This window comes from Somniosus microcephalus, chromosome 33 (assembly GCF_052327205.1).
Source record: "Somniosus microcephalus isolate GS21.2 chromosome 33, FLI_Smic_1.0, whole genome shotgun sequence".
NCBI lineage: Eukaryota > Metazoa > Chordata > Chondrichthyes > Squaliformes > Somniosidae > Somniosus > Somniosus microcephalus.
The window spans coordinates 31,996,242-32,015,562 of NC_141019.1; the positions used below are offsets into that span (position 1 = coordinate 31,996,242).

The 19,321-nt window shown below is 53.8% G+C and overlaps 1 protein-coding gene across 1 annotated transcript in view; it reads left to right on the top strand.

The window, feature by feature from the left end:
• The window catches only part of cyp27b1 (cytochrome P450, family 27, subfamily B, polypeptide 1), a 32,994-nt gene extending 14,646 nt beyond the window's left edge, over positions 1–18,348 (top strand). The window contains exons 4-9 of the mRNA XM_085972947.1: positions 2,117–2,317; positions 7,063–7,226; positions 7,639–7,805; positions 8,995–9,076; positions 15,837–16,034; positions 17,114–18,348. Of these exons, the coding sequence (XP_085829073.1) occupies positions 2,117–2,317; positions 7,063–7,226; positions 7,639–7,805; positions 8,995–9,076; positions 15,837–16,034; positions 17,114–17,227 (926 nt within the window). The 3' untranslated portion in view covers positions 17,228–18,348. The remainder of the gene's footprint in view (positions 1–2,116; positions 2,318–7,062; positions 7,227–7,638; positions 7,806–8,994; positions 9,077–15,836; positions 16,035–17,113) is intronic.
• Positions 18,349–19,321: the final 973 nt, after the last annotated feature.

The window sequence follows — 19,321 nt, forward strand, 5'->3', positions numbered from 1 at the left end:
TGGCGGCTTTTGCCGAAAAGGTCGGGTTAGTGAGGGCGGGAAACTCGGCTAGGAGTGCCGAGTAGTCGTCCGTGGCTCTGGCGAGGCAGTAGGTCGTCAGGCCGGCCGAACGGGCCGGGGTAAATGCGCCGGGGATGGGGGCCATAGTGTTGATGCCGACGAGGCGGTGCCTCGGAATGTCGACAAGGAGGCCGTGGGCGCGTAGGAAGTCTGCGCCGAGGAGTGGGCAGAGGACCTTGGCTGTGAGGAACTCCCAGCGGTAGCGGCGGCTCGCGAGGTCGAGCGTGACCATGCGGGTGCCATATGTGCGGATGTCAGAGCCATTGGCTGCGGCCAGCTTGATACCCCGTGTGCCGCGTTGGATTTCGAGGGCGGAGGCGGGGGTGATGCTGTGCTGGGCCCCTGTGTCGCACAGAAATCGGCGGTTGGTTCTGTCGTCGGTGACGTACAGTAGGGGCCCCTTTTGCCCCGCGGCCATCGCGGGGGCCAGTGCGGGGGGGGGTTTGAAAGTACACGGTGGCGTGCAGCGTTGGGCCCTAGCGCCAAAACGGGTGTGGTAGTAGCAGTGACCCGGAGTGGTAGGGCGGTCGGGCCTAGTGGGCCGGGAAGACCGCGTGGTCGTTGCCGTGAGGTCGGGCGCGACGTCGCGAGCGGACTGTGCAGAGAGCAGCCGGTCGGCCTTTTCGGCTATGTCATTCAGGTCCGTGGAGCCAGACTCCACAATGAGCGGGCGGATGCTGGCGGGGAGCTGCCGAATGAAAAGCGTGCGAAAGAGGGCGCCAGGGTTTTTGTCGTCCGAGAGGGACAGCATGTGGGAAAGCAGGTCTGATGGTGAAGCGTCACCAAGGCCGGGGAGGTCAAGGAGTTGGCAGTGGCGCTGGTAAGAGGACGTTTGAAATTTTTTTAAGGAGCGCAGCCTTCAGATGTTCGTACTTGCCGTCCGGTGGTGGATTCTGCAGCGCTGCCCAAACCTTGGGGACTGTGGCGTAGGTGAGAGCGGAGACGAGGTAGTCGTACTTTGTGGCGTCGACTGTAATGTGTTTCAGCCGGAATCTGGACTCAGCTTGAACAAACCAGGCTTTGGCTAGGTTCTCCCAAAAGTCCGGTAATTTAACCGTGACTGCGTTTGTATCCGCCATGCTAGCTTAGGATTCGTCCTGAGCGTCGGGGTCACCGGTGTTGAGCTACCGCGGCAAACGTGGGAGTCGAGACCAGAGCTAGTAAAACACAACTGCTTTTATTCTACCTCATGACAAAGAGGAACTGGAAAAGCCCGCGCATCCACTTAAATACTCCCCAGACAGGAAGTGCTCCCGGCAGCCTGTCCCTGCGGGAAACAAGTTGCTGGCGGAAAGGGCCCCCGGCTGGGGGCGTCTGCTTAAACTGTCCGTGCCGCCGTGAGCGGATTATGTCCAGTGGTGGCGTGTCGCCACAAGGAGATCACTCGGCAGCTGAAAGAGGGAGATGCATTAATGTTTAGAAAGGTAAGTTAATATTACAACTGGTGTCTCCAGCGTCTTCTGTTTAAGTTCAGATTTGCTGTGGATTCTTTTTATCTCTCCGACTGCGGGACTGTGTACAGAACTCATGGCTGAATGCCAGCTTGTTGGTGTGAAGCTGTTGCGGCCAAGACCTGGGCTGGGACCAATGACAAACTCATTTTGTTCACGACTCTTACTGCCCAACAGACAGGGACTTTCACATTCGAGGAGTGCGCTTCTTCCACCATTGGCTCCACTGCTAGGGGGTGAACGGCTGGCCCACAGGGAAGGGGCGGCCAGGCTTACAAAGCTGGCACTGGATCCAGTGCTTTGGTCTTCCTCGCTGATTGTGGGCAGTTGGTGGCCCACAGGCATCTGTGGCCTACAGTCAGGTCTCTGTATTGTAAAGTAGGCCTGCAATGGACCTAAGCGGGAGAGAGCATCTCATGGAGGCCGCACTCCTGAAATGGGAACAAAATCAAAGGGCCTTCTGTCAGTTGAGACTAAATTCAGGTCCCAGAAATAACAGAATAGTATGCTAAACCACTCAGCCCCAAGTAATATTGTGTGATTACTGAGGTAGTTTTTAATTTCCATAAGTAGTGATCTCTGTCCACCTCTGCTAATTCTTCCAGGTATCTCTTCAGTGCTCTTTGAGACACGGATTGGCTGCCTCAAGGCTGATGTTCCCAAAGAAACGGAAGATTTTATCCAGTCGATTAACACCATGTTTCAAATGACGCTCATCACCATGGTGATGCCGAAGTTTCTGCACAAAATCTACCCGGGACCCTGGCGGAATTTCGTTGCCTGCTGGGATTACATGTTTGCTTTCGGTAAGTGAGATGCCTCGTTAATGTGGAGTGGTGTCCTGTACAATGTGTCGAGGCTGAGGAAGTGGGGAGGGATGGCGGGCAGTGGACGGCGGGCACTGCCCACTGCCCGCCGTCCACTGCCCGCCGTCCACTGCCCGCCGTCCACTGCCCACCGTCCACTGCCCACTGCCTGCCGTCCACTGCCCACTGCCCACTGCCCGCCGTCCACTGCCCGCCATCCACTGCCCGGCGTCCACTGCCCGTTGCCCGCCATCCACTGCCCGTTGCCCGCCATCCACTGCCCGCCGTCCACTGCCCACTGCCCGCCGTCCACTGCCCACTGCCCGCCGTCCACTGCCCACTGCCCGCTGTCCACTGCCTGCTGTCCACTGCCCGCCGTCCACTGCCCACTGCCTGCCGTCCACTGTCCGCCGTCCACTGCCCACTGTCCGCCGTCCACTGCCCACTGCCCGCCGTCCACTGCCCACTGCCTGCCGTCCACTGCCCACTGCCCGCCGTCCACTGCCCACTGCCTGCCATCCACTGCCCACTGTCTGCCATCCACTGCCTGCTGTCCACTGCCCACTGCCCGCTGTCCACTGCCCGCCGTCCACTGCCCACTGCCCGCCGTCCACGGCCCGCTGCCCGCTATCCACTGCCTGCTGTCCACTGTCCACTGCCCGCCGTCCACTGCCCACTGCCCGCTGTCCACTGCCCGCTGTCCACTGCCCGCCGTCCACTGCCCGCCATCCACTGCCCGCCATCCACTGCCACCGTCCACTGCCCGCCGTCCACTGCCCGCTGTCTGCCGTCCACTGCCCGCCGTCCACTGCCCGCCGTCCGCCGTCCACTGCCCGCCGTCTGCCGTCCACTGCCCGCCGTCCGCTGCCCACCATTCACTGCCCACTGCCCGCCATCCACTGCCCGCCGTCCACTGCCCGCCGTCCACTGCCCGCCGTCCGCCGCCCACTGCCCGCCGTCCACCGCCCACTGCCCGCCATCCACTGCCCACTGCCCGCCGTCCACTGCCCACTGCCCGCCGTCCACTGCCCACTGCCCGCCATCCACTGCCTACCATCCACTGCTCGCTGCCCACTGCCCACCGTTCACTGCCCACCGTCCACTGCCCACTGCCCGCCATCCACTGCCCACCGCCCACTGCCCGCTGTCCACTGCCCGCCGTCCACTGCCCGCCTATCACTGCCTGCCATCCACTGCCCACTGCCCGCCCTCCACTGCCCGCCATCCACTGCCCACCGTCCACTGCCCGCCGTCCACTGCCCACTGCCCGCCGTCCACTGCCCGCCGTCCACTGCCCGCCATCCACTGCCACCGTCCACTGCCCGCCGTCCACTGCCCGCCGTCTGCCGTCCACTGCCCGCCGTCCACTGCCCGCCGTCCACTGCCCGCCGTCCGCCGTCCACTGCCCGCCGTCCACTACCCACCGTCCACTGCCCACTGCCCGCCATCCACTGCCCACTGCCCGCCGTCCACTGCCCGCCGTCCGCCGTCCACTGCCCGCCGTCCACTGCCCACCATCCACTGCCCACTGCCCGCCGTCCACTGCCCACTGCCCGCCATCCACTGCCTACCATCCACTGCTCGCTGCCCACTGCCCACCGTTCACTGCCCACCGTCCACTGCCCACTGCCCGCCATCCACTGCCCACCGCCCACTGCCCGCTGCCCGCCGTCCACTGCCCGCCGTCCACTGCCCACTGCCCGCCATCCACTGCCCACTGCCCGCCGTCCACTGCCCACTGCCCGCCATCCACTGCCCACCGCCCACTGCCCACTGCCCGCCATCCACTGCCCACCACCCACTGCCCGCCATCCTCTGCCCGCCGTCCACTGCCTGCCATCCACTGCCCACTGCCCGCCCTCCACTGCCCGCCATCCACCGCCCACTGCCCACCGTCCACTGCCCGCCATCCACTGCCCACCATCCACTGCCCACTGCCTGCTGTTCACTGCCCACTGCCCGCCAGCCACTGCCCGCCATCCACTGCCCACTGCCCGCCATCCACTGCCCACTGCCCGCCGTCCACTGTTCACTGCCCGGCGTCCACCGTCCACTGTCCGCCGTCCACTGTTCACTACCCAGTGTCCGCCGCCCACTGCCCGCCGCCCACTGCCCGCTGCCCGCTGCCCACTGCCCGCCATCCACTGCCCACTGCCCGCCATCCACTGCCCACTGCACACCATCCACTGCCCGCCGTCCACTGCTCACCATCCACCGCCCGCCGTCCGCTGCCCGCCCTCTACTGCCCGCCGTCCACTGCCTGCTGCCCGCCGTCCACTGCCTGCTGCCCACCGCCCACCAGCCACTGCCCCGCCGTCCGCTGCCCGCCATCCGCTGCCCACTGTCCACTGCCCGCCGTCCACTGCACACTGCCCGCCATCCACTGCCCGCCATCCACTGCCCACTGCCCGCCATCCACTGCCCATTGCCCGCTGTCCACTGTTCACTGCCCGGCGTCCACCGTCCACTGTCCGCCGTCCACTGTTCACTACCCAGTGTCTGCCGCCCACTGCCCGCCGCCCACTGCCCGCTGCCCACTGCCCGCCATCCACTGCCCACTGCCCGTCATCCACTGCCCGTCATCCACTGCCCGCCATCCACTGCCCACTGCACACCATCCACTGCCCGCCGTCCACTGCTCACCATCCACCGCCCGCCGTCCGCTGCCCGCCCTCCACTGCCTGCTGCCCGCCGTCCACTGCCTGCTGCCCACCGCCCACTGCCCACCAGCCACTGCCCGCCGTCCGCTGCCCGCCATCCGCTGCCCACTGTCCACTGCCCGCCGTCCACTGCACACTGCCCGCCATCCACTGCTCACCGCCCACTGCCTGCCGCCCACTGCCCACTGCCCGCCCTCCACTGCCCGCCGCCCACTGCCCGTCCTCCACTGCCCGCCGTCCACTGCACACCGTCCACTGCCCGCCGTCCACTGCCCGCCGTCCACTGCCCGCCGTCCACTGTCCACTGCCCGCCATCCACTGCCCGCCATCCACTGCTCACTGCCCACTGCCCGCCGTCCACTGCCCGCCATCCACTGCCCGCCATCCACTGCCCACTGCCCGCCATCCACTGCCCACTGACCACTGCCCGCCATCCACTGCCCACCGTCCACTGCCCGCCGTCCACTGCCCGCCGTTCACTGTTCACTGCCCGGCATCCACCATCCACTGCCCGCCGTCCACTGTTCACTGCCCACTGTCCGCCATCCACTGCCCACTGCCCGCCGCCCGCTGCCCACATGCCTGCCATCCACTGCCCGCCATCCACTGCCCGCCGTTCACTGCCCACTGCCTGCCAGCCACTGCCCGCCATCCACTGCCCGCCATCCACTGCCCGCCATCCACTGTTCACTGCCCGCTGTCCACTGTTCACTGCCCACTGTCTGCCATCCACTGCCCGCCATCCACTGCCCACTGCCCACCATCCACTGCCCGCCGCCCACTGCCCGCCATCCACTGCCCGCCGTCTGCTGCCCGCTGTCCACTGCCCGCCGTCCGCTGCCCGCCGTCCACTGCCCGCCGTCCACTGCACACTGCCTGCCATCCACTGCCCGCCGCCCACTGCCCACTGCCTGCCGCCCACTGCCCGCCCTCCCTCCACTGCCCGCCGCCCACTGCACACCATCCACTGCCCGCCGTCCACTGCCCACTGCCCGCCGTCCACTGCCCGCCGTCCACTGCCCGCCATCCACTGCCTGCCGTCCACTGACCACTGCCTGCCACCCACTGCCCACTGCCCGCCGTCCACTGCCCGCCGTCCACTGCCTGCCGCCCACTGCCCGCCGCCCACTGCCCGCCGCTCACTGCCCGCCGTCCACTGCCCACGGCCCGCCGCCCACTGCCTGCCGTCCACTGCCCGCCATCCACTGCCCACTGCCCGCCGTCCACTGCCCACTGCTTGCCGCCCACTGCCTGCCCAAAAGTGAAAACCTACCCCAGTGTGTCTGTGTCTTACTTTATGCTAAATGGCGAAGGTTACTGTCTCCAGTGGCAGCCTGGCATGGCCCCACAGTTCAGGCCGACGGTGACCTTTACAGCCTCTGGTAGAGCGGTGCCTGCGGTGGAAGTGACCCGCAGCCTGCGGCATAACTCGCTGACCGCTTCCTTTGTAAACCAAAACCTCCGCAAGCACCGCCTCCGGGGCAACTGGAAGTAGGAGGGCCTCAGCCTGCATGTTGTGGGTTGCCGGTCCCAGAGGGTGGGTGGGTGTTATGAGCCTCCCAGTGCTGTCTGACCAGCCTACCCTCTCTTGGTTACTCTTCCAGTAAACAAAGATACAGGGGGCCCCCTGATATGAAACCTACGATGACCTCTTTGCAATTGGGAGTGCAATGGGGGGAGATGGCCGTTCCACAGTGGAAGGCACAATGGCAGATGGTTAAGCAGCTGTTAGTAGCAACAAAAATACACAAGCAAAGTCTGGTTTTGAGTACTCTGGTGTTGAGTTTCCTGCTCCTGTTATTCCCTCAGAATGAGACTTGTAAGCTCCTTTTTCTTTAAACTCTGTGTCCATGTGAGGAGGGACCAGGCCTGTAACTGACACCGCCCTGCTACTGAGATCAGGCACTCGCTGTGCAAGGAACTGTGCGTACAATCCCGCTTGGAACAGTAGACTGTGTCAGGAGCAGAGATGTGTTGCTCTTCCCAACAGGGGTTCAACTGCAGTTAGTGCTGGTCAGGGAAAGTGATGCTACGTCTGACCTTATCCTTGAAGTTATTTTGCAATTTTTTTTTTTTAAATGGCAGCTAAAGGACACATAGACAGAAAGATGGCGGAAATTCAACAGAAGTTAGCGAGAAGGGAACCAATCGAGGGGAAGTACCTGACCTACTTCCTGTCGTCCCAGAATCTCCCAATGAGAACCATTTATGGCAACATCACAGAGTTGCTACTCGCTGGTGTGGACACAGTAAGTGCTTGTCACCATTTATTGTGTTTTTTTTCAGATTCTGTAATATTCAGCGGGGGTTATTTTAACCTAATTCGCTGAGCGGGAATCCCACAGGATTGGGTGGAACACCCTACTCAATATACCTCTCATTGACTTCAATGTTGGCAGGCTATCCCATCACAGAGGCCATCACATCCAAGTCCAGTCCTGTCCTCTGCTGATGTTGGCGCACATGCCCACTGTCCAACAAGGGTCATTGGTAAATGGCTTCCCATGTAGCCTAGGGCTATTTCAGGCACTTGTAACAGCAGAGACTGAGAGTTGACCTGGGACCTTCTTATCTGTATTGCTCAATGCTACACTAGGTGGTTCCCCTTCCCTTTCAGTGCCAGTATTAAACTGATCCGTGTTCCCGCTCTTGTTCCTGTAGATTTCCAGCACAATGTCGTGGACACTATATGAGTTGTCCAGGCACCCGGACATTCAGGCAGCCCTGCACCGCGAAATAAAACAGACGGTTGGAGACCAGCCCATTCCCTCAGCCGCTGACGTAGCAAAGATGCCCCTCATGAAAGCTGTTGTGAAGGAAGCACTGAGGTGAGGTTAAAGAGTGAGTGTTGCTACCCTGCAAGCGATGTTCCCTCTAAAATGTCGTTGTTGTGCACGGCCAGTTTTTTCAATGGCACCTTTAAATCTTTTGTGCGGCTGCCGCTTGTCAGCAGCTGCGCGGTACCTTCACATGCGCAGCTTAGAGGGAACATTGCCTGCAAGTGTGGGTGTCCCTTCTATATGGTCTATCCTCTGCTCAGCACCTCCCAGTCGCAGCATCCAGGGATTTGTGTTTGGGGGACTGCAGCCACCAATTCCGACCTGAAAATGAGTGCAAAATTGTGTTGGATTTGTTTGTTAACGGAGTGGGCAACTTATCAAAAACTCAGTGGAGGTGGTCATGCAATGGTGGAGGGACTGAAAGCTAACGGACCTTTCACCCGTCGGGAATGAGCTTGAATCTAGCCTGGACTGACAGGATGGCAGCCTCCCCTCTCTGCTGGTCTTAAAGGTGTACCGTGAAATGAGTTTGGGTCGCCTCGACTCCAGCCCCAGCAGATGTGAGCCCACCACCCAAAAATGTCCCTTTGACGAGCTGCGGTCTCGCCAGATTTTCAGACGAGCGAGCTACAGTCCAAGCTCTCGGCAGTAAACATTTCCTGACTGAAGCCTATTCAAATGAAGGGAAAGGGCTCCCATTGGAAAAATTGGGTCAGCTCATAGTGAGGGATGGGAGGAGGCTGGTGTGGAGCATAAACGTCAGCATGGACCAGTTGGGCCGAATGGCCTGTGTCTGTGCTGTAAATTCTATGGAATTCGGCATTAACTTTCACAAAATTGGCAGTCTTACTCTGAGAGGTTTCTCCCTCCTTTCCCTTGGCCTGTAATGAGCTCTCAGACCTCCTATGTGTTGGGAGCGCGAGAGAAATGTCACTTCTTTTTGGGAGGACTGGTGTGGGAAGTGGACAAATGACAGTCGGGGGCGCTGTTCTGAGGTTGGAGCAGAGGCACGCTGGTGGCACAGAATAAAGGGAGCTGGATGTGTTGTTACTCGACCGGGGAGTGCCCGATGCTGACACTGGGCGTCGAAAGCAGAAAAAGTAGTCAACTCCCAAGCACGGACATCCGTCATCAGAAACACAAAACAGCGGTGAGAGAAATGACCGGGAACATCAGGAATACACGAGGGAATTCTGACTGAAACATACGTATAATGTACCATTTTTCCACTTTCCAGGCTTTATCCTGTAATCCCGGGTAACGCTCGTGTGATTCCAGATAAAGATATCCAAATCGGAGAATACATCATTCCCCAAAAAGTAAGGAGTGTAGAGAATTGTAAGATTTTTTTTTTTAAATCCAGAGGGTGTGGGAGTTCCCAACTGCCTAGCCCTTAAGTTCTGGAAATCCCTTCCTAAACCTCTCCACCTCTCTACCTCTCTCTCCTCCTTTAAGACGCTCCTTAAAACCTACCTCTTTGATCAAGCTTTAGGTCACTTGTCCTAATATCTCCTTATTTTCCCTTTAGTGACTAGCGGCAGCCCTTTAAGTGCTGCTGTCTTGCCAGATTTTCAGACCAATGTGCTACAATCCAAACACTTGGCAGTGAACTTTTCCTGACTGTAGCCTATTCAAATTAAGGGGAATGGCTCCCATTGGAAAAACTGGGCCAGCCCCACCCTCTGCTGGAGGTGTAGGTGAGCCACAGACCATCTTAACCCCATTATTGAACAATTGGGGCTTGTATCCAATGTTCCCTGTAATTTTTTTTGGGTGCGCGGGCCCTTGATTGGCTGCGCGGCCCATTCAATTTTTTGCGCATGCGCGGTTATTACCCCTGTAAAGCCGGTGAGCGGCCTGCGCGGGACCTCCAGATGGCCACGCGGTCGCACAGCTTAACAAGAACATTGCTTATATCCCTATAATAACATCATAAAAGGGGTTGTTATGTTATAAGTGTTTAGTTTACCTGCATGTTTACTATTTCTGATGTCTTTGTGTTTTATTACAATTAACAATTTGAGCCAGTCAGCTGGAAGAGGTTTTCCTTAAATAAATCTGTGTATAACGAAGTGTGACGGAGTAGTGTGACATAATGAACAGGAAATGCATCTGCATGAACTGTTTTTCCGTACTAATCACACACACACACACACACACTTATATACACACACATACGCACATACACGTATAAACACATACATACACTCACACACACACACATATACACATACTATATGTAATATATACTGTAGATATATGTACTGTATTAACATCACAGAAACAGGCCATTTGGCCCAACTGGTCCGTGCCGGTGTTTATGCTCCACACAAGCCTCCTCCCACCCCTCTTCATCTCACCCTGTCACCATAACCTTCTATTCCTTTCTCCCTCATGCACTTATCTAGCTTTCCCTTAAATGCATCTATACTATTCGCCTCAACCACTCCCTGTGGTAGCGAGTTCCACATTCTCCCCACTCTCTGGGTAAAGAAGTTTCTCCTGAATTCCCTATTGGATTTATTAGTGACTATCTTATATTGATGGCCCCGGGTTCTGGTCTCCCCCATAAGTGGAAACATCTTCTCTACGTCTACCCGATCGAACCCTTTTGTAATGTATGTACCTTTAAGGGGGGAACTACTTTTTACAGCTCATGTATACTGTAGTACCGGCAGTGACCACACCTGTATATAACGCTGAGTAGTAATCTGTACAGATCAGTTGCAGTCTGAGCCACGTTGAGTAAACACCTATTATACCGTTCTCCGCAGTCTGTGTCTTCTTATACACGGACGTAACATTGGCAACGAGGCAGGTTCGAACCTACCTGCAACTCTGCATCACCTCCCGGGGATTCGTTCCTGGAGATCAGTGGATTGGAGGTCAAGGCCAGAGACTCGGGCGTCGACCACGGGCAACCGCCCAGTCATCCAGCAGAGACTCGAGAATTGCGGGGGAGGCTGTCGAGAGCCAAGCTTGGCTTTCCAGTCGAGGTGGTCCAGCGAAACAGGCTGGCAACAGGTAGTGCGCAGACCCTTCCCGGACAGCGGCGGGCTAGAGCCCGACCGAGCGGCACAGCAAAGGGCCGAGCAGCGTCGACGGGGGAGAGAGAGAGAGGGCAGAGCGCACAGGGTGCAGCCGGTGTTCAGGGGCCGAGCAGCGTCGGAGAGAGGGAGAGAGAGAAGCGCGCGAAACCTACAGGGCGCCGCCATTGCCACGAGAACCGCCAGGAGCGGCGTCGGCAGCAGCGGGGGAGGAAGGAAAGCGCGGGAGATGCCATTTTAAGCCATTGGGAGACGCCATTTTAAACCACACCCAAAATGCCGAAGAGTGGCAGTATCACCGCATTTGACAATGAAGTCGAAGATTGGACTACATATGTCGAACGAATAGAGGTGTACTGCGAGGCAAATGAGGTGTCAGATGACAAGAAAGCGTCGGTATTGTTAAATTTAATGGGTGCAAAGACGTATGGTTTATTACGAAATCTAGTAACCCCAACGAAGCCAATGGAAAAGAGTTTTGAAGACATAGTAACGATACTAAAGGAACATTTAAACCCCACACCGCTGCTGATAGCAGAAAGATTCAAGTTTCACAAACGGAACCAGCATAAGGATGAAAGCAATGCTGATTATTTAACAGAACTGCGCAAACTATCGAATCACTGCCAGTTTGGAGCGGGACTGACAGATGCCTTAAGGGACAAGTTTGTGTGTGGGCTTCAAAGTGAAGGAACCCAGAAACGGCTTTTATCTGAAAAGGACGTTACGCTAGAAAAGGCTTTCAGCATTGCGGTATCATATGAAGCAGCAGCACGGGGCGCTGCAGAGATACAACAGAGACCGCAAGAATATGGCACAAACGAAATGTCATATGGAACAGAGAAGTGCTATCGCTGCGGCAGAACAACACACGACCAGAATGATTGCTGGTTCAAAGACAAAGTGTGCAGACAGTGTGGAAAAGTAGGACACATAGCACAAGTCTGCAGGTCGGGAAAGAAAACCAGCAATAAGAAACCTACCAAAGGAAAGTACCAGAAGGTACATAAGATGACGGAGAATAGTTCAAACGAACAAAAGAGTGATAACGACTTCGAAAGCAGGGAACTGAGTTGTCTGAAACTACATAATGTGATCACAACGGAGGATCACCGAACCATTTGGGTCACTCTCAAGATAGCAGGAGTCCAGGTAAAGATGGAATTGGACACAGGATCAGCCCTAACAGTCATAAACCGACGGGACTACGAGCGGCTATTCTCACACATACCCTTGAGAGACACAAAAATTATTTTGAAGACGTACACGGGGCAAAAAGTCTACCCCAAAGGAAAAATAAGGGTGACCGTTATATATAACGGTAAGGAAACACCAAAACTAGACCTGTATGTATTGCAAGATGGAGGACCACCATTACTGGGACGTGAATGGATCCGGAAAATACAACTGGATTGGCATTCCATACAGGCACTGACTGTGGCTGACAAAAAGGATGACGACGTCACACCTGGGCGACTGTCAAAGATCCTAACTGACGCGAAAGAAGTGTTCCAGCAAGGACTCGGAACACTAAAAGGCATGACAGCGACGATTAAAATTGAAGAAAACGCAAGCCCAAAATTTTTTAAGGCCAGACTGGTACCTTATGCGATCCGCCCAGCCATCGAAGCAGAGCTGGAGAGTCTGGAACGTTCAGGTGTACTGTCCAAGGTAGACTGGAGCGAGTGGGCTACACCCATCGTCCCTGTGATGAAAAAGTCGTTGAGCAGCACACCTGGGGAACCAAAGAAGGTTCGCATCTGTGGGGACTTTAAGGTAACAGTGAACCCGGTCCTTCACACCGTACAATATCCATTTCCGCGGATTGAAGATATTTTTGCCTTGCTATCTGGAGGGAAACGCTTCACTAAGATTGATCTGGCCCAGGCGTATCTGCAAATGGAGGTAGAAGAAGCATCAAAAAAATACCTCACAATCAACACCCATAAAGGTCTCGACCAATACAACCGGCTGATATTCGGGGTAGCATCAGCTATTTGGCAGAGGGCAATGGAACAAGTCCTGCAAGGGATCCCAGGGACCCAGTGTTATTTGGACGACACCCTGGTCACGGGCGAAAATGACAGTGATCACCTTGCCAACCTGGAGCAGGTGCTCACTAGATTGCAGGAATATGGGCTCTGAGCTAACCGCCCCAAATGCGAGTTTTTTAGAAAACAAATCTCGTATTGTGGCCACGTTATCGATAAAGAGGGGTTACATAAGTCCCCAGAGAAGATTGAGGCAGTAGTCAAGGCTCCAGCACCGGAAAATGTGTCACAACTGAGGTCGTTCCTCGGGCTGGTAAACTACTACCATAAGTTCTTGCCAAATTTGTCTACAATACTACACCCACTGAACACCCTACTGCAAACTGGGGTGCCATGGAAGTGGAGTGACGAATGTAGACGAGCTTTCCAGAAGAGCAAAACACTAATCACATCGAAAGAGGTATTGGCCCATTACAACCCAGCATTACCAATTCGGTTGGCATGTGATGCGTCACCCTACGGCATTGGAGCAGTGCTGTCGCACAAATTCTCGGACGGCTCAGAGAGGCCAATAGCCTTTGCGTCACAATCACTAACCTCAGCCGAGCGTAACTACGCCCAGATTGACAGGGAGGCCCTCAGCCTAGTGTGGGGAGTGAAAAAGTTCAATCACTATCTGCACGGGCAGAAATTCACCTTGCTGACTGATCACCAGCCTCTTGTCTCCATTTTTAATCCGAAGAAGGGCGTTCCGGTGATGACTGCGCAATGACTACAAAGATGGTCACTTTTTCTAGGGGCACACCACTATGAGATTGAATATAAGGGCACGAAACAGCATGGAAATGCTGATGGGCTATCACGCCTGCCACTGCCTACTGCGGAGGAAGCACCAGCAGTGGATCCTGTCGAAATATTCTATTCGACTATAGTTGAATACCTACCAGTAACTAACGCTTATATCGAAAAGGAAACCCGAAATGACCCGACACTGTCTCGGGTATATGATTTGACGGTGAAGGGATGGCCAGCACATGGCGACTCACTGTTGCCAGCATTCTCAACAAGGAGAGAACAGCTGTCAGTGTGCCGGGGGACCTTGATGTGTGGATCCCGAGTGGTAATTCCACCCAAGTTAAGGGATAGAGTGCTCAATGAGCTTCATGAGGGTCATCTGGGAGGGGTAAAAATGAAAAGCCTAGCCAGGGCTTATGTGTGGTGGCCGGGAATCGATAAACAAATCGAGGACCTGACCAAGAGCTGCTCAGGATGCCAGAAAGTCCAAAATGCACCACCACAGGCCCCTCTACACCCATGGGAGTGGCCCTCATCTCCATGGCAACGGGTGCATATTGATTTTGCTGGTCCATTCATGGACTCAATGTTTTTAATAGCCATGGATGCGCACTCGAAATGGCCTGAGGTCATCAAAATGTCCTCCACCACCACGGAGAAAACTATTGCAGTCCTACGGACCATTTTTGCCAGGAATGGCTTGCCAGAACAGATTTGCTCTGACAACGGACCACAGTTTGTGTCCGAAGAGTTCCGGAGGTTCTTGAAAAAGAATGGGGTAAGACATTACACATCTGCCCCGTATCATCCAGCCACAAATGGATTGGCTGAGAGGTTCGTACAAACCTTTAAGAAGGCAATAAAGGCTATGTACAATGACAACATTCCGCTGCAGCACAAGGTGGACAATTTCCTGTTCGCCTACCGGAATGCGACACATGCAGTCACCAACCAGGCCCCAGCCATGATGTTCTTTAACCGAAGGTTAAGATCTCGCCTGGATTTGCTCAGACCAAACATACGAAGAGATGTTGAGAGTAAGCAATTCCAGCACATCCATGAGAAGCCAACAAGGAGCTTCAATGTAGGGCAACCAGTCTTGGCCCGCGACTACCGAACAGAAAAATGGCAGCCAGGAACGATATGCACACGGCAGGGCCCACTAATGTACACAGTGGACGTTGGGGAGAGCATCGTGAGACGCCATGCTGACCAGATCCTAGAGTCACAGGAACAAGTCAACCCCATGCCTCGCCCATACGTACCTGGTGATGAACCCGACGTACAGGTAGCATCTACCCCAGAAACAGTAGGATCGGAAGCTGATGAACCAACCGACGACAGGGGGCCAGAATTGCCTCCGCACCAAGAGCAAGACACTCGGGAAAGGCACTATCCAGAAAGGATCAGGAAGGCTCCCCAAAGGCTGAATTTATAAATAGACTATTTTCAGCTAATGTTGCATGTTAAAAGTGTTAATTGTAATTAGTTTGATATTTAATTGTTAAATGAGTGTTATGGTACTGTTAATCTAAAAGGGGAGGAATTGTAATGTATGTACCTTTAAGGGGGGAACTACTTTTTACAGCTCATGTATACTGTAGTACCTGCAGTGACCACACCTGTATATAACGCTGAGTGGTAATCTGTACAGATCAGTTGCAGTCTGAGCCACGTTGAGTAAACACCTATTATACCGTTCTCCGCAGTCTGTGTCTTATACACGGACAAATGTAAGAAGTCACACAACACCAGGTTATAGTCCAACAGCTTTATTTGAAATCACAAGCTTTCGGAGCGCTGCTCCTTCTTCATTTGTCCACCCCAGTCCAACTCCGGCATCTCCACACCATTATACACGGACGTAACACCTTTCATAATCTTAAATGTAGCTTTTACCATATCAAATCCCTTCTCAAGATCTCTATTAGGTATGTGAAATAATATATAAAATAATGAATGAAAAAAGATCACACAAGTGATTCTTACATTGAGCAGCAAAATCAGTCATAATCTGCACCCTGAGGCATGCAGGTCATTTAATAAAAAGCTTCCATGGGCATCCAACAAATAGAGATTTGATTTTTATATTAATCTGGAAGGTGTGACCTACCTGGCTGTGTGTGCTTGAGGTAGAGTGCACGGGGAATACTGCTGCACCCTCCTGGTAGCCTTGTGTTTTGATAGCTGACCATTGTTCCGATGGTGCTTTGATGATTCTGAATGGTCTTCATTCTTCTATCCAGACCCTGATTACTCTGTGTCACTATGCAACCTCACGAGATGAGGAGATCTTCCCCAACCCTGACTGCTTTCAGCCGATGCGATGGCTTCACAAGGATGAGAGTTTTCATCCCTACGCGTCCATCCCATTTGGATTTGGGAAGCGGAGCTGCATTGGAAGAAGAATCGCAGAGTTAGAGGTCCACCTGGCCCTGGCTAGAGTAAGTTGGGGAATTTGGGCTCTGCTAGGCACAATAGGAAATGGGGTTACTGTTTCATGGCCACGGTACTTAGTAGATGCAAGTCCTAGAATCATAGGAATTTACGGCACAGAAGGAGGCCATTCGGCCCATCGATAAAGAACTATCCCAGCCTAATCCCACTTTCCAGCTCTTGGGGGGTAGCCCTGCAGGTTACGGCACTTCAAGTGCATATCCAAGTACTTTTTAAATGTCATGACAGTCTCTGCCTCTCTACCACCCTTTCAGGCAGTGAGTTCCAGACCCCCACCACGAAAGTTCTCCTCAACTCCCCTCTAATCCTTCTACCAATTACTTTAAATCTATGCCCCCTGGTTATTGACCTCTCTGCTAAGGGAAATAGGTCCTTCCTATCCACTCGATCTAGGCCCCTCATAATTTTATAAACAAATAAATGGAATAGTTGTAGCACTAGCTGACTCAGTAGAGCAAGTACAAGATCTGTATTGGCTGCTGACTTGTTAACCATTTCCAGATGGTGGTTTTATCAATAACTAGGAACAGGAGGAGGTCATTCAGGCCCTCGAGCCTGGTCTGCCATTCAGTCAGATCACGGCTGATCTGCACCTACCTCAACTCCATTTTCCCGCCTTTGTTCCTTATCCCTCGATCCCCTTACCTAATAAAAATCTATCCATCTCCGTCTTGACAGCTACAATTGACCCCCAGCATCCACAGCTTTTGGGGGGAGAGAGTTCCAGATTTCCACCACCCTTTGTGTGAAGAAGTGCTTCCTGACACACCCCTGAACGGCCTGGCTCTAATTTTAAGGTTCTGCCCCCTTGTTCTGGACTCCCCCCACCAGAGGAAACCGTTTCTCTGTATCTACCCTATCAAATCCTTTTAACATTTTAAACATTTGATCAGATCCCCCATCAACCTTCTAAACTCAAGGGAAAACGAGACAAAATTCATGCACCTGGTCCTCCTAATTTAACCCTTTAAGGGTATCATTCTGATGAATGTGATGTCCTCTGGTGGAGTGTGTATGTAGAAAAGTTTACTGTGGTGGTGCAGTTTACGTGTGCCTTTTTTTTCAGATTCTGACCCACTTTGAGGTGAGACCAGAGTTCAAGGACAGCATCGTAAAACCAATGACGAGAACTCTCCTGGTGCCGGAGCAGGAGCTTAATCTTCAGTTTATTGACAGATGACTATGTCTACTGTGAACACTTTTTGCAACATGATGAAAGAATGCAAGCCCTTTGATCCCTAACCTCTGAAGCACCACAGGACTGCTTTAGTAGTTAAACCTCAGATCAGAACTTGCCAGATCAGAATATGTATTTTATCCAGAACTTTTGTTATTCTCGAAGAGCTATGGGGGAACTTTGATTGGGCCACTGACAGACCAGTGTTCTTCCAGTACTGTAGAAGCCATGGCTGCTCGTTCAAGTCTCAATGCTAAACCTATGAATATGACTGGTGCAGCCCAGCAGCTAGGCGTTTTTGAGGTCCACTAGGCCTATAAGCTAATGGTAAATGGAGAAAAGAGCAAGAGTTGCATTTACACAGCGCCTGATCACCTCTCAGAAAAATCTCACAGTGTTTCACAATCAATTAATTTGAAGTGCAGTGACCATTTTGTCTGGAAACCAGGAAGCTATTTTGTGCAGTGAAAGATCTCACATACAGCAAAGAGACAGGGACAATATTTATTATCTGAAATGCGAAGGGCAGGCCAGGTGAAAAAGATTCTAGTTTACCTTGAGAGAAGTCTAGTTTTAGTATTGGATTACGGTGCTGAGGGCATAGATTTCCCATGATGCATTGTCAACGAGATACACTCAGCTGATTCTTAATAAGCCCCTCTGGCTCGGCCTTGCGGGCCTCGCCTTTAGTGTGGTTGTACAGGTAGTTTAACTTGCAGTTGAGCGTATTATACAATTTGTTGCAAATGAGTTAATTAAGATAACAAAAGCAATTTAATTTTAAACACCCCCCACCCTGTTCCTGGTAACCAGAAGAACTTGAATTCAGGGATTTACTAATGGCTGAGGTGGTGACCTTGAAAGGGCAATTCCTGGTACAGTCATAGTCATAGAGTCATAGAGTTTTACAGCACAGAAAGAGGCCCTTCGGCCCATCGTGTCTGCGCCGCCCATCCATCCCTGTCCAGTCTAATCCCATTTTCCAGCATTTGGTCCATAGCCTTGTATGCAATGGCATTTCAAGTGCTCATCCAAATGCTTCTTGAATGTTGTGAGGGTTCCTGCCTCTACCACCCTTTCAGGCATTGAGTTCCACATTCCAACCACCCTCTGGGTGAAAAAGTTCCTCCTCAAATCCCCTCTAAATCTCCTGCCCCTTACCCTGAATCTATGCCCCCTTGTTATTGACCCCCCTACTAAGGGGAAAAGTTCCTCTTTGTCTACCCTATCTATGCCCCTCATCATTTTGTACACCTCAATCAGGTCCCCCCTCAGCCTTCTTTGCTCCAAGGAAAACAACCCCAGCCTGTCCAGCCTCTCTTCATAGCTGAGGCGCTCCATCCCAGGTAACATCCTGGTGAATCTTCTCTGCACCCTCTCCAAAGCAATCACATCCTTCCTATAGTGAGGCGACCAGAACTGCACACAGTACTCCAGCTGTGGCCTCACCAGCGTTTTGTACAGCTCCATCATAACCTCCCTGCTCTTATATTCTATGCCTCGGCTAATGAAGGCAAGTATCCCATATGCCTTTTTAACCACCTTATCTACCTGTTCCGCTGCCTTCAGGGATCTATGTACATGTACACCAAGGTCCCTCTGACCCTCTGTACTTCCTAGGGTCCTACCACTCATTGTGTATTCCCTTGCCTTATTTGTCCATCCAAAATGCATCACCTCGCACTTTTCAGGGTTAAATTCCATTTGCCACTTTTCCGCCCATCTGACCAACCCGTTTATATCATCCTGTAGCCTGAGGCTTTCCTCCTCACAATTTACCACCCCACCAATTTTCGTGTCATCTGCGAACTTACTGATCATACCTTTTACATTCTCATCCAAATCATTTATGTAGATCACAAACAACAAGGGACCCAGCACCGATCCCTGAGGTACCCCACTGGACACAGGCTTCCAGTCACAAAAGCAACCTTCGACCATCACCCTCTGCCTCCTGCCACTCAGCCAGTTTATGATCCAACGCGCCAAGGCACCCTGGATCCCATGGGCTCTTACCTTCTTGACCAGTCTCCTATGCGGGACTTTGTCAAAAGCTTTACTGAAGTCCATGTAAACCACATCCACAGCATTTCCCTC